This window comes from Carica papaya, chromosome 4, assembly GCF_054855325.1.
Source record: "Carica papaya isolate Zhongbai chromosome 4, ASM5485532v1, whole genome shotgun sequence".
In the NCBI taxonomy this organism is placed as follows: domain Eukaryota; kingdom Viridiplantae; phylum Streptophyta; class Magnoliopsida; order Brassicales; family Caricaceae; genus Carica; species Carica papaya.
This window is the reverse complement of record NC_142312.1, coordinates 2665187-2681535: the sequence shown is the minus strand read 5'-3', so window position 1 is coordinate 2681535 and position 16349 is coordinate 2665187. Positions and strand designations below refer to the sequence as shown.

The window sequence follows — 16349 nt, the reverse complement described above, 5'->3', positions numbered from 1 at the left end:
TATTATAATTTTAGTTTTGTATAATCATTCAATTGTTTCTTTTTATAGATCACGGCTAAGAGATGATTGTTGGTCTTGGTCAAGTTGCAATTAAGTGCCTTTTGATTCAACTATTGCCTTTTGGTGTGATGACTAATACTAATAAGGCTACTCATACAATACAACCAGGCTGCCCAAGTTTCTCAATCGGACACTATCTTGCCAAAGACAAAAAAAAAGTATTTTTTTTTATTCTTAAAAAATACGTTAGATAATTTGAATGTTATTTTTTAAAAAATTAGATAATAATTTACTTATGGTCTCATTATTTTTATATACTAGATTGCATATAAATTCTACCCAAAAAATTATATATAAATTATATTTAAGAAGAAATCAACACGATAATAAATTTATAAATCAAAATCTAATAATACATATATAAGTGATGATTGATCAATATACATCTTAAAAAGAAAAAATTAAATATGAACTAAATGAAACAATATATATGCATATATATATATATGGTGGTGAATAACCTATTTTCATATGGTAATGATGGTTATAGGATTACAATATTTACCTTAAACAATTTATTTTGCGAGACGATTATTGTGCTTCTAATAATTCTACCGGAAAATTATAATATTATAGTTTTAGTTTATTCAGCAAATTAAATATAAGAAATCTAAATTCACTAGGAAAAAAAAATATATAAATTGGGTTTGTGTTTCTCTTGACACCCAAATAAAAACTAGAAAGGACAATCAATATAATATAATGTTTATATATGTGTGTAAGAAAGACGTTAATAGTTGGTAATGGGTAAGACTGTAGCTTTGACAAATGAGAGAGGCTACTCATTAGTCTCATCTTTTTATTCAAATTTGTGTATTTTTATATACAACAAAAACCACTCATTAGTCCTCGAGGCAATGATTAAAGCCTTTAAACAATACAACAACGTCTCCCATTTACAATATCAAAATGGTTTAGTTGATTCACCTTTGTCTCTCCGATTGTGATGTCTATACGTGCACACAATATTTAAAACACGTATTACGCGACCCATGACAAATGTTTACATCATTAGGATTTGTTTGAAATTAATTAATATATATTTATAATAAAATAATTTAATTAAAAAAAATGTAAAAGTTCTTTTCTAAAATAATAGAAGTCAAATTTTGTCAAAATTTTTAAATAAAACTAAAAGATTGAATTATATGAAAAAAAAAAAAATTAATGAAATGTTGACCAATCATACTCAAAATTTTCTATAAATGCTACACTCCACTGATTAAATTAAATACAAAATTTGAAATAAAATTATTTCAAATGGAGTCCTGTGAGTAAATTTATAGCCTTAATATACATGAGGCTTCCCGTAGTTTCGTTGTTCTACGACTAAGGAGGAAGACGCTATCATACAGAGTGAAGCATTCGTGGTCCAACGCAAATCCGGACTCCAAATAAATATTTGGTGATTTTTTTTTTTTAATTATTTCTCTGTCATGCTGTTAATTTCACGTTAATTTTTTGTTGTATAGTCAAAATAGTTGTATATTTTGATTTAGTTTTTAGATATTATTTTATGTTAATTTTAAATCAAAAACTAATTTTTCAAGAACAGAAAAGAAATACAAAGAGTGTACAAGACTGAAGGCTAAATCATTCCAGCCTTCTACTAGGAAGTTTTTCATTTTTTTATTTCAGTTGTGGGTCTCATCCAATTGAAACCGAATAGACACTCTCTGGTATGGCAAAGTGACAGGAGTTACCCATCAGTTACACAATTCATGAATTAACTGAAGCATTGAGGAACAGTCATAAACTATTTCACTAACATGAAAAAACAAAAAATTAAAACTCTTGATGGAAAAAATTTTTCGGACTTCCAATCATAAAAATTGATGGAACATTGAGTAATGCAATAAATATTTGCCGCCCAAATGCTGTAACAACAGTTTATTGCTTTTTTTTGCTCTTTCTTATTTGATGTGAATTATTGCATTCTAGCGAATCATGAAAGGAGCCGCATACCGGGATTCTCTAATCAGCAGATGTATCAATACACACGAGCTTTAGGAGGGAATGATTCAATTTCGTCGTCCAAAGTGTTCATGTGAACTGGCCTATAATCTAGCCGCACCCTCTCATTCTCCCAATATCTGTGAAATAAAGCACAATAACACTGTTTAACAACATAAATTAAAGAGAAGTACGACCATTAGATATTTCCAACAGTCAAATAGAACTTCGTTGCAATTCAAGGATTTGTGAAGGCTGTTAAAATTTCAGTAAATCACTATTCAACTCAATGCTACTTGTGGAACTAATGCTTTCATTTTCTGATTAATTAATCATCATTTTCTAGTTCTGATTCTCATATTAATCTAACTCAATCCTACCTTTCATAATTGAATTCCTACCATCAAGAGGTTCAAAGTGAAAATGACAATCGATTCAAACAGATTAAATTACATTATAATTATGAACATAAAGACTAATATTAGGACTAAAACTAGGAATTGGCTGTAGATTGAATCTCTAGAGGAAAAGGAACGATAAAGACTAATGAACCAAATACAGCCCTAGAGGAAAAGGAATTGAATGTCTATCCTCAATTTTCAAAGAAGGGAGTAGATGGTATTTTAATTTACATATTAAGATTAATTGAGTAATTAAAGGAAAAGATGGAAACTGAATCACATGGCCTATTAAGGTTATTCTGGGATTGTTACAATTTTGCTGACTGCAAAATAGAATCCAATCAAAACCACATTGAGGTAGCTTCTAGAGCAAATACTCTGAAGCTAATCAACTAGATTTTTTTAAAAAAAAGAAAAATACAGCACAAAATAGCACCGCAAGTTAAATATTTTAGAATTTGGTTAACTTTAGTCGAAGATTACTGACTTTGTTATAATCAACTCAATTTGGACCTACTCTCCTGTTCTTTTGGGTTTCACATTAAAACAGTACATCTAAAATACTAATCAAATCAAAACTTGCTTGGCCAAGAAGAAAACAGTGACTTACCCCAGTGTGTGCTTCATCCAGTTCTCATCATCTCTTTTCTGCATAACCAAATAAACTTGCTTCATTTACAGAACATTCCCAAAAAGACAAATCTGTTGATATGAAAAGAAAGAAAACCAACCGTAAAATCTTCCCGGGCATGTGCTCCTCTGCTCTCTTTCCTGGCTTCAGCAGAATGCATGGTGATACAGGCATTTATCAAAAGGTTTTCCAACTCCAGAGTCTCTATCAAGTCAGAGTTCCTGCAATGAGTTTTAAAATTAACTTCTAGAACGAACAAAATCAATTACAAAAGAGCTTTGGATCATCAATGGTTACCATATCAAACCACGATCTTTCAGCTTCACTTCATGGAAACTCTCCCATGCTTTGTCAATTAACTGACAACCTGCAGGGATAAACAAAGTGCGAAAGAATGTGAATATGGCATTCAGAGAGTAATAACACAAGTATCAATTCCCCAAACATGTCAAGAGGAAAGGATTAAAATAGATAAGTAAACCCAGTAAGGAGAAGTTATAAACCTTCTTCTAATGTTTCCTGTGTACGGAAGACAGCTGCATTAGTTTGCATCACCCTCTGCATATTCAACCGGATTTTGGAAGTTGGAATTGAACCATTTGCATTTCTTATTTTGTCCAGCCAAGCAATTGTTTTCTCACCAGCATCTTTTTCCAGAGGTTTCTGTTTCTCCCCTGAAAAATAACATATACACATTTTGACATAGAAATCAGAGTAATACTTAATAGGATCCTACAGAACCTGACCATCTTACTTACCTGGTCTATGTATCTCAGCAACTCTGTTAGCACATGCTCGACCAAAAACAACAATGTCAAGAAGGGAATTAGCACCAAGTCTATTAGCACCATGAACTGACGCACAGGCTGCCTCCCCAGCTGCCATTAACCCAGGAACTACAGCATCTGGATCATTGCCTCTAATAGTAACTACCTAAAAGTTTTAAAAGAATGTTGACTGAGAAAAGGAATCATTAAAATTGAAGGAAGAGCTCTGTACACCATATCTAAAAAAATCAATGAGGAACAAAACTAATTCAAAACCAAAACCTCTCCACTCTTATGTGCGTGAGCACTAATCAATTAAAACAGACATCAGATCAACCCCGACTCCACGAGAAGCATGCATAAATAGCATCAGCATACCCTCTTCTAAACATCATTCTCACATTTGAGGCATATTGTCATAACTTTACTAAGGTAGCAACCATATAATTTTCCATCTGATATTAGGGTAAATTAGGGCTAATTTGCCAAATTAGGTATTTGGAACAAAAACCATTAATATTATAGCTAGGATTTCTTAAACATCCATCTAAGAAGTCTTAAGCATCCAATCAAGTGTTATAACTAGAACAAAAGTTTTTATATTTAAGCAATCTAAATTTTATCCTCTCTGGACCACTATCTCACCTCCCCATGGTGATTTGTAGGAACTCCACCCATATTATAGTGAACAGTGGGTAAGACAGGGATGGGCTCCTTTGTAACATCCACACCAGCAAAGATAGCGGCAGTTTCAGAGATTCCAGGAAGCCTTTCCTTGAGTACCTCTGGTGGTAAGTGATTCAAATGGAGATAGATATGGTCCTTCAGAGGTCCTGTTAGATTCCAACATCAACATCACAAATACCAAGTTTCATTAGAAAACAATTATTAGAAAAAGCAATCATAGTTGTTGATATGAAGAAAGCAGCTTGGGAACATATGAAAAAGCAGGTAATTACACATATTAGGAGTTGTAAAAACCTACAGCACAAATGATAAAATTCTTCAGCAACTTGGTTAAGAAAGATTTTTGTTAGGACTTGACATTATGTGTACTGGTGAGAGCAGATTTCATGAGACAAGTTTTTGGGACCACTATAAGTGATTTGGATGACAATTTAAACATGTTTGGTCAAATCTACCACCTATATCTGGGGAATGAACATCCTCTTATCATTCAGAAAGAACAGAATGTCAGAACTGCTTGCAAGATCAAAATATAATTTCCTAGAATGAGCATACCTACACCACGACCTTCCCTAATTTCCATAGTCATAGACCTCGAGACAACATCTCTGGAAGCAAGATCTTTGGCTGTAGGGGCATACCGCTCCATGAATCGTTCACCTTCGCTGTTTCTAAGAATGCCACCTTCACCTCGAGATCCTAGAAGTTGCAGTGAAAAAAGAATGGAAGTGAAATTTTCTACTTGAGGTGAAAAAGTATTGAGATTATACGTGATTGGACCAAATACACAAAAAAAAAAAAAAAAAGAAAAAGAAAGAAGGAATAATTACATGAAACCAAAACTAATAATTTCAGTGAATATAAACTTGAAGTACCAACCTTCAGTAATGAGACACCCAGCTCCATATATGCCTGTTGGGTGAAACTGAACAAACTCCAAATCCTGTTGCAAAAGAATCAAGTTGTAAAACAATCAAACAGAAACAAATGTCTGAAGCACATGCTTCGCCATGGAAAAAAGTAAACCTGCAGAGGGAGCCCAGCACGTGCGACCATGGCATTGCCATCTCCAGTGCATGTATGTGCGGAAGTTGCAGAAAAGTAGGCTCTACCATACCCCTGAAGGAAAGCAAACGTAAAGAAATGAATATTGTCACTACCTTATATTAAACAAACTTCCAGAATAATCATAATACCCCTGTAGCCAAAATTGTTGAAGCAGCATGGAAACGATGTAATGTGCCATCCTCCATGTTTAATGCCATTACTCCTTGGCAACTACCTGTACCTCAGGTACCAAAAAAGTCAACCAACTTTGTTCATGTTCACTCCAATATACAAAAAGGAATTTCTCAGTTCTCATCAGAAGATCAAAGGAGAAATGGAATATAAAAATCAAATAAATACATGATTCATGGTTGCAAGAAGTTCTCATGTATTGGCCTAATAAGTAGATTTTATCTTAAAATCAAAAGGATGCGTCATGCGAGATACCACAATGCCACAATGATAGAGAAAACCACAATATTTTTCAACTTACCATCACTGCTCATTATCAAATCCAAAGCAAAATATTCAACAAAGAACTGAGTATTATGTTTCATTGCTTGGCCATAGAGTGTGTGCAACAAAGCATGCCCAGTTCGATCAGCAGCACATGCACAACGGTATGCCTGTCCACCTGGCATGATAAAACAGTGACGAAGCTGAGACAAGAAGGCATGGAAAACATGTAATTAAGTACAAAGCCCCAATTTAAACTTGCTCTTTTTTAATTGTTTACCTTTTCCAAAATCAAGGCTCTGACCACCAAATGCTCGCTGGTATATTTTCCCATCTTCTGTTCGAGAGAATGGTAAACCATAATTCTCAAGCTCAATCACTGCTTTTGGTGCCTCCCTACACATGTATTGAATGGCATCTTGATCACCTACAAAAATAGAATACAATTGCATTACAATTAAGAACACATGCAACGCCAGAACAAAAGAAGTCATTACTATCAAACAAGGACGCACAAACACGTCCTTCCACATACATCTACTCCATTGCCTAAACTGCAAGCCCTATTGCCTTTTTACATGGAAAAGGGTAAAATAGAAGCTCAGTTGAGACAAAGGCAGTTGAAGTTCTTGTTACTTAATCAAGAGAACATACCTAGCCAATCACTCCCCTTCACTGTATCATACATGTGCCATCTCCAGTCATCTTCAGTCATATTTCCCAATGCAGCATTTATACCACCCTTCACAAGTTTGGTATCAGAATGAGATACTTGTCAAGTCAAGAACAATAAGATTTACATGATGCCACAAAGCAACGAAAGCTAGAGAAGATCGTTAATACCTAAAGGAGAAATGAGTGTAATCCACCATTTAACTTTTAAATGTTCTAGGCAGAATGAGAACAGTTCAAAAAAAAAATTATTTGAAAGCTAGAGGTTTTAAGTATACTATAAAGCAGAGATGGAGATATCATAGCCTAGTAAATAACGGGTTTGACAAGTATGCAATTCTTTTTAGTTTACAACAGATAACTGAAATTTTGCATGGAATTGAAGCGTGCAAAAAAAGCAGTGGTAGTTGCAAGGACATTTCCGCTAAGCAGATAAGACAGGAATCCATAACCTTAACAAAAAGCAACTAACCCAACTTCAAGCCATGAATTGGATTATATGAAATTGAATTTTTTTTATGGGTTAACAAACAAAATTTATTAGATGTAAATTTTCTCATATACCTGGGCGGCAACAGTATGTGAACGAGTTGGGAAAAGCTTGGTGATGCAAGCAGTGTTAAATCCATGCTCAGATAGCCCTATTGCTGCACGCAGTCCAGCACCACCAGCCCCAACAACGACCGCATCATATGTATGATCTACTACTGTATATGAGGATCGTCCCCCAGTCTGGCACCACACATTCAAAAGTCAATATACATATATCATTGTTGACCCTTCCCCCCTCTTTGAAAAAGGAAAACCACCAAATGCAGTTAGTAGATAAACATTGGCATTGAACATGGATGAAGATTAGCAGGAGGATAAAATAATAATTCAAGACAAAAACACGATTAAAGTCAAATTTTTTTTTTTTCAGTTTGAAATTTTAAATATTAGGAACTTGTACAACCGAAATATCAGAAACTGTTAGCAAGGAATTGAGGGCTTGGTCGGGTATATGTATGAGAAAAAAATATTTATTACTTGTTCTGCCGATCATTTTTGGGTCGTGTGGAAGAAACGAAATGTTGAAATTTTTGAGAGTGTTGAAAATGATTTTGTAAAAATTAGAGATAGATGGATTAACATTTTTTATTCTATTTTATTGGATCATGATATGAGAGATTTAGATGAGATTGGGCTGGTTATTTGACCACTTGATATACATGTAATTATTTTGTATACGAGCAGTAACCCCTTAGCAGATTGTCTATAATAACACACTTCTTTTATTTAAAAAAAAAAAAGACAACCTAAATATGGAGGCCGTGATTGGTTATCCGGAAAATGAAGAAGTAGAAAAAAGAAAATAAATTAAATTTCAGCTGTAGATTAGCAATACCTACGGCTTCTCAAAAATAATAAACTAAAATCAGCTAAGCAAACGAAGAAGCTACATTCGTTTAATGTTAATTCATGTATCATAGCAGAGAAACTTTTTTAAGAACTCTTATAGGTTCCGGTTCTGTTTCATTTCGCGCATTTTTTTCCTGCCGCAAACACGTTAAATAGCAAAAATGAAATCTACAAAAACCTCCAGAAAATAGCTCATATAAATTATTCAGATAAACAAAGCAGAATCCACAAGAAATCTACAGTAATCAATGAACTAAAAGAGCAGAATCGAAGCTCATGCTTTCAACAAAAGAGATTTTTTGTTGTTGAGATAATTCAGCAAAAGAGATTATACGTACAACTATGAAAAATATATTAATAAACCTTAAGCGATTGAAAAAAAAAAACGACAAAGATAAAGATCAACAGAGAAGGCGAAACCGAAAAACAAAAGAAGCCGTACCGAATCAGTGCAGAACAATCTGGACATGCGAGATCCAAGAGAGTCATTCGCGACGGATCTCCTAGAAGAAGGAACTCGAAGGCTACGAGAAACGCAGCGCCACATCTCTCTTTACTCTCTTATCAATCTGAAATGTCCTCCTATATGAGATTTCCTCAGTTGAAGACGAGCGTGTTCAAGCTCTGATTCTCCTCTTCGCTGCTAATGTTTTCAGAGATCGCAGGAACTGAAACGGGAATAATGAAGGCGAACTGGAGAAAAGGTAAAAACACGCACGATTTTTGGAGGTGACCAATCTGCTGATGCATTTGGGTACTCAACCTAAAAAAATACCCTTAACTTTGGAGGATAACTACGAGAATGCCACTGTGAATTTGATTGCACAAGGTGGTAAAATTAATAAATTAACTTAATTCAAATTGGAAGCTAACAAAATAAATCAAACGGATAAAACATAATTTTTTAATAAAAATATATATTTTATTAATTAAATTATATATGTACTTCCATTATAACATAATTTTTATTAATTATATATAAAAATATTTAAGTCGAACCAAACTTAATTTCTTGGTCGATAAAATACAATTTACTAGTAAGTTATTTATTTTAATATTTTGAGACTATTTCTAGGTACTATTTCTTCTTATAAAAAGGGCAAAAAATTAAAAGCCATATTATTAATCACCCGTTTAGTAAAAGTGCCGGTGTAAAGTCAGGATGCTAATGATGCCACGTACAGTAGAAGTACCGGTGCTCTATTAGCCACGATGGGTTCAATTTTAAGACGTACACAACGTGGCATTAATCTCTCCATTTAGCTCACAAGAGATAATTAATATCTTGTAATTAATAAAATTACACAATTTGTCTTCGCGTTTTATTTTTATTTTTAGGTTTTATTAAGTAATATATAAAATTTAATCAAATTAGTTCTATTCATAATTTCAATTTCATGTTAATGTATTTATACTTTTAATAAAAACAACTATAAAGATATAAATCAATTCCAATACAATATTTTATGTTTATGAAATTGGATATATAAATAAATTATTTGATTATTTATTAAATGTATAAAATTATCATCATATGTCGGTCTAATAGTAGCTCGTAATTATTATTCTGAATACCATAGAAGAAGACCATCAATATCTACTTGGGTCTACAGTAAATCAGAATCGGCCCAATGAACTTTACTTGTCGAGGAAAATAACTCAATGGGCTCGGTGAAATTCAACAATAGGCTAATTTAATTGTTGTATTGAAATAACTCCTACAAATAAATGTAAAATAGTGATCCTCTATAGACATTTTAAGTATAACATTTAAAAATTAATTATAAAATATAAATTTTAGAAAAATACACAAAAAAATTAATAAATAAAAGTATATATATATATATTTGAAAATAAATGAAATAACGCAAAAAAATTTCAGTAATTTTATATAAATATTCTAAATTTGCAAAAAAATAATATATTAAATTGATAATAGCAAATAATTATTGGAGCTCATGTTTGCCTACAATCCAAAATAAACATACTGTGTATCTCAGTACGCTTGGCTCAAACATCCATACATTTCGAGGCCCATTTATTTATAAATAACTTTTCATTAAAAAAAATGACAAATTATTAAATTAATATATGAAATTTTTATCTGTTTTAGATATTAAATTTTCTTCAATTTCTAATAAAAAAAATCAGAATAATTAGATAATATTTTGAAACTTAAAGAACAGTTTAAAAGAATAATTTTTACTATTTAATTAAATTAAATTAATAAATTAAGAATATTATTATGTTTATTTTTTATTATTACTTTATTAATTGAATTAATTAATTAAAATTAATTTTAAATTATTTTCTTAAAACATCCAAACATGACATCTGTTTAGAGAATTAAAGAAAAATGAACATTTAATAAAATAAAAATGTCAACTACTAAATTATAATTTAAAAAATTAATAAATAAATTATAATGAATATCAAATATGGATAACTAATTTTATAATTTTTTTCAAAAAGAGAATTATAAAATTGTGATTAGCCTAAATTATAACAAATTTGTCATTATAAGCCCATTAATAAAATTAAAATATAAAATCATTATTGTAACGACCTCAAAAATTTCAAATGAAATAAATTATAAATTTAGTGCGGAAGCAAAATAAAAGTTAGAATTTACATTCCTTATACAATAACTGAAAGTACCAAATATGGCTTACGATAATAACTATTCTAAAAGGACAATTAATAACCAAGGAAATAAATTAAAAGTAAACGACTAAACGTTCTACTCGCAATTCTCTTGTGGATCGGGTTCTAAATTCTGGTTCTCTTAATCTGAAATGGTTAATGAAAAAATGAGTTACATTAATTTAGTAAAAATATCACATACTCACCGACACAAAAATGAAGGTTGGTAGAAATCATAAAAATAACTAATGGATGTCTTAATTAAGCAAAATCGTTTATCATAAATAAAATAATTGACCATCTACTTATCATAGCGAGATTTTCAAAAATAATCTATGGAGGTGATAACATAGCATATATTATAATTTTATATGCAATCGGTTAAAAACAACAACTTTCCCTTTTAATTAGCCTACTGGTATCCATGGGGGTCCAAAAGGATGTCCCTACAATGCGTGAACCATTTCCTTTAACATTTTCATTTAAAGGGCCGTTTCCATATCCCGTACGGTATGAGTGCTAAATTACTAAATCTCGATACCCCGTCCGGTATGAACACCAAATTACCAAATCTCGATACCCCGTCCGGTGTGAGGGGAAACGGGTTGTCCCCATACCCCGTCTGGTATGAGCGCCAAATTACCAAAGCTTGATATCCCATCCGGTATGAAGCACCGTTCACAGTAGGGTTCCTATGTACCCAGTCCGTCAACTATCTCCTAATATATCCAGTAAGATTGTTGTTTCATCCGTTCATTTAATCAAACAGTTTCCCGACTTCCTTTAATTTTCAGCTTCTCAATTCAACTATAATCACATGAAACAAGCAATACATGCATTCAAACTATAAGATCAATCAATCATGTATTATCATGCATTCAAACTGTAAAATAAATCAGCAAAATTAACAGTGAATAATTTTCGGTTCTGACTCCATTAGTGACATGTAATTAATTATGTATATTTTCTAAGCTACCCAAAATAATGTATTATTATTATTAATTAAACTTCAATTCCATAACAGAGAATAAGATAAGGGATTCTTACTCAATTTAATGCTCAAAACGCTAAACTTATTGGCTGCACCTACTGACGGTCCCCGGATTCCCTAAATTTTTCTTCGGGGATTAAAACATGCTTCAAATACCTAAAAATATCCCAAAAAATTCAAAATTAGTGTTAGGACCACTTTTTGGCCAATTTCAGAATTCTGGCACGGCAGCTTTGCCGTGCTCCGGGGACATCACTGCCACCTGCGGTGGCAGTTTACCTTGAGTCGGCTATTTTCAGTCGGTTTTGTATCAATCCCTGCGAGAAAACGTGTTAAGAGGTCTCAGTTGGCCAGAAAAAAAATCAAAAAACCAAACTCACCGGCGGCGGGGTTCTCCGGTACGGCAGCTCCGCCGGCTCACCTTTGTGATTGAGTGTTTTATTTCGGTCAACCTGTAGAAAAAAAACCGTGATTATAATTGTGGAAGAATTACACAGAATGAGAATCGAGAAGGGCCTCATCGGAGACCATTTTTTTTAATTTCCTACGGTGGCACTGCCGGACTTTACCCATGGTATCTGGCCAGTCCACCGGTCCTTTTGCTTCGATGGCCATGAGAGTGTTTAAAATCGAATTTCGAGTAAATAAGAAATTTTTTACCTCTTTGGCAGTTGGAAGTGGTTCCGGCGCGGCGACGGCGGCGACCAGCTTCTTTTCTGGTGGCTGGGTCTTCTTCTCCGATGGGAGGGTCTGGCAACGAGAGTTGGGGTTTGGTGTGAAGAAGGTTATTTATATTCGTCCCCTTTTAATCTGCACCGTCGATCGAGTTTAATCTAAATCGTCTAATGGTGTTTAAATAGGAAGTGAATCTGTACCGTTGATCGCGTTTAAATCTGACCGTCCAATTGAGTCTGGGGAGGAAACGCATCTGAGCTGTCCGTGCACGCGGGAGCAGATCTGGGCCGTCCGATCGTGGGGACGCAGATCGCCAACGTGGCCTCCTGCATGGCACCACGTTAGCGTCCCTTGTAACATGGTGCGCTTCGGTTCATCAAGACTGCTGACTGGGTGTTTTACATAATACAATTTTTTAAAATTGCGTTTTAACCCCGAATTTTTTATTTTTCTTTCAAAAATATCATCAGAATATAAATTTTTTTTCATTTTTTTCAAAATTATTTTTAATTTCATCCTCCACAAATTTTCTTTCATTTTTACATTAAATTAAAATTTAAAAATTAAAAAGTTATATTTATAATTGGGTATTACAATTATAGTTTGTTTTTTAATAAAAAAATAAAATAGTTATAATATATATATATATATATATGTAGTTATGAGAGAGAGAGAGAGAGAGAGAGCCCACACCATAAAGTTAAAGTGTGGAAGGTGCAGGCTCCCGGACCACAGGGGGGGATTGTAGAGACCATAACGGGGAAATGCAGAAAAGAGCAGGAAGGAGATGAATGATTGATGAAGACAAAAAAGATGTCATTGGAAAGCGAAAGCCAACCTAACTGCAGAGGTGGTTTGGTTGTTACTTACCCTCCCTCACTCCTTATACAAATGCAACAACCCCCTATTTCTTGATAAGGGATTATATGGTCTTCTTTTTCTACCATATTCAACTTTAATTTGGTTGGTGCATCCCCTTATCATTTATATACATACACATATATACTTATACTCGTGTGTATGTAGCTGGTGTGCTCCACTTTTTTAGGAGATATTAAGAACTTTGGGTCTTATGGATATGATTTTATTAAATTTTTTTATTATTTAACAACTAATAATAATAATAAAAAAAACTATACTATTTTTAATTGACGAAAATTAATAATTTAATTTATTAATATATTGATGTAATTAGAATAATCAATATATTTTTATAATTAATTTTATTCATGTGCGTTATATGGCATATAAATTACTTAATTTTATTCATGTGTCCTGGTCTTTTTTGGTCCACATATAATACATAATTGAGAGACACAAATACTAATGATGTGACAAAACGTTATTAGAATCTTTATCGCTATGTATACGCATATAAAGAAAATCACAATCGATATATGTAGATAAAGCTATGGATCAGTTTCAATAAATAGCATACTAAATTTTATTAATTTATTGATATATTTTAATTTTAATATAATAAAATCAATTTATAAACAAATTTATCAATTAATAATTATTTATTAAAAATTTAATTTAATAAATTTATTATTTTTTAAATAAAAAATATTTTATAAAATTAACATAAAATTAATTGTATAAACTTATATATGGGATAGAGATGGTGGATTCAGTAATTAATGATGGGACCGCACGAAGAATCAACGGGAGGCAAATCGGTTTCACACGTACAATAATAATGCAAGCGTGCTAATTATATTACGTGGCCGACATTCTTATTGTTAATCAACTAACTCGTGTCATAAATTGATATTAATATATATATATATGCACCTACGTATATCTATGACTTTCTGACATTTTTTTCGTTGAAAATAATTGTTGATTAGTTTTTGTTTTAAAAAATATTTTAACAAATAATATTTGGCACCATCTTTGGATTTTTTTTTTGTAATTCAAATAATTAATTTTAGGTTCATAATTAATAATTAATAATAATGATTAACAGGTGTATATTGATTATTGTGTTTGTGTATATATATACCTAATTGGCGGGATATGGGTGATTTAATATATATATATAGATATTATATATGCATGATCAGTCTTTTGGAGATCTTAAATATGACCGATCAACTGTTCTGGCATGGTAGTATGTCTGTCACATACGAGTACAGCATTAGATCTACTTAATATCATATACATATATATATATATAATATAAACATAAACAGGCACACTTACGCACACACGTGTGTATATGATTGGTAGAGAGGAAGTTATACCGTTTACCCATAATATCTATATCTATATATATATATATATATTCATAAATGCACGATCATATCAGATAGTGTGGATTTGCGTGATAATAGTCAACTAATAAAATATTAAATATTAGTTATTGTACCAACCAATTGAAAATATTAATAATAAAAAAAAATATTAAGTATTAGGTTTGTACATATTTGAATTATTTTATAATTAATAATATTGTGAGAACATGTTCCTACGGGGAAGGAGGGAAACGGGACAGCCCCCCCCCCCCAACCGTGCCATACGACAAAACAGCCTTTATTGATCTCTCACCGTCAGTCCGTTATATACAATATTGCGATGGATAAGGAAGTATCACTTTCCTAGATAGTAACAAGATATCTGCATTTATATTTTATATTCGTACATTTTAGACATTTACATATATATATATATATATATGCATGTAATTAAATATATATCTGTACATACGTAAGCAACAAAACGATAATGTACTACGAGAGCCACAAGCATCGAAGACGATATATAAGAAATTTTCCTTTATATTTTCTTGTTTCTTTCTTTTAATTACAAAGATCCTTTATATATATTTTATGATATTTGCTAATCAAAATTTAAGATAGAAATTTTAATTTTAATTTTAATTTTTATGTAAAATTAAATTAACATATACCATCGTGGGAAAAAAAAGATTTATACACGTATATATGTATATGATTGTGAAGGTGCGTGTATGTATGTGCATAATTGCATATTTGTGGAAGCTACCTAACGTAAAATGCATGATGAATGGTGTAATAATTATTTTTAGTGACGAACATGTGATGTTGTAATGATTAAGTACATGGAGAGTGACAAATTTTAATTTTGCTATTTCCCGTGAAGCTTAATGCTCTAAATCATAGCAATACACGGAAATAATTTTCTCGATCATCTTAATAATTTTATTTTATAAATTAATAATATCAAAACTAAATCAAAATAAAATAATTATTCAAATTATAGATTAAAAAAATAATTTAACAATTACAATAAAGTTTTTAAAAATATAGATTTTAATTAGTTAAATTCGAATTAGTAAAAAAAAATTGAGGCCGATCGGAGTGGGTTTGAGTTTGATATCCTAAAATTCGTTATAATTCACCCTGAACCGACTCCATTACTGGTAATTAATTAATATTTATATGTAGTTTTTTTTTTTATATATACGAGAGATAAGAACGATACTCTATTGTGTGTAATTTTATTATTTTTCATGTGGGAGATATGACAATAACTTTTTGAATCAATTCATTTAATATAATTTATCTAAATACAGTTTTTTAAAGTCAAAATATAGATTTTGATTGGTTAAACGCACTCCATTGTCATTATTTAATTCACTATGAACTCAGTTCGTTGTCATCCTTAATAATATAATTGAAATTATAAAAAATACATTAAAAATCTATTGAAAAATCCAACTTGAGAGGCTAAAAGTTAAAGTGAGGGAGGGATATTTTGATTTCAACAAGTATCTTACCTATTTAAACTATTGTGATCTCGTTAAATATGACTATCAATAGTTATTATAAAATTATATTTTGTTACCATTTTTATTATTATCTATACCATATTAATTAATAAAGTCGCAAAAAAAAAATATGATAACGAACGATAGATAAAATAATATTTAGTATAATGTTTATCTATCATTTATTATTATTTTCATAGGATATTAAATAATA

General features: G+C 31.4%; 1 protein-coding gene across 1 annotated transcript; it reads right to left on the bottom strand.

Annotated features, from left to right (window-relative positions):
- Positions 1 to 1858: 1858 nt before the first annotated feature.
- On the bottom strand, positions 1859 to 8773 carry SDH1-1 (succinate dehydrogenase 1-1). Its single transcript, XM_022052365.2, has 16 exons — positions 8518 to 8773; positions 7239 to 7406; positions 6657 to 6744; positions 6283 to 6429; positions 6040 to 6180; positions 5696 to 5781; positions 5526 to 5618; positions 5379 to 5442; positions 5055 to 5198; positions 4458 to 4645; positions 3804 to 3978; positions 3549 to 3719; positions 3343 to 3412; positions 3146 to 3266; positions 3025 to 3062; positions 1859 to 2153 (listed from the first exon to the last, which is right to left on the bottom strand). The coding sequence occupies exons 1-16, from the start codon at positions 8620 to 8622 to the stop codon at positions 2051 to 2053; spliced, it is 1902 nt and encodes a 633-aa protein (XP_021908057.2). The 5' UTR covers positions 8623 to 8773; the 3' UTR covers positions 1859 to 2050.
- Positions 8774 to 16349: the final 7576 nt, after the last annotated feature.

What these genes read in the sequence shown, in the direction of transcription:
- SDH1-1 (XM_022052365.2), bottom strand. Translation starts at nt 8,622, where the DNA reads ATGTGGCGCTGCGTTTCTCGTAGCCTTCGAGTTCCTTCTTCTAGGAGA. An exon ending in GAAGGGGAGTGATTGGCTAG is followed by an intron (nt 6,430 to 6,656) that starts GTATGTTCTCTT and finishes CTATTTTTGTAG; the next exon opens with GTGATCAAGATGCCATTCAA. An exon ending in CTACAAATCACCATGGGGAG is followed by an intron (nt 3,979 to 4,457) that starts GTGAGATAGTGG and finishes TAAAACTTTTAG; the next exon opens with GTAGTTACTATTAGAGGCAA.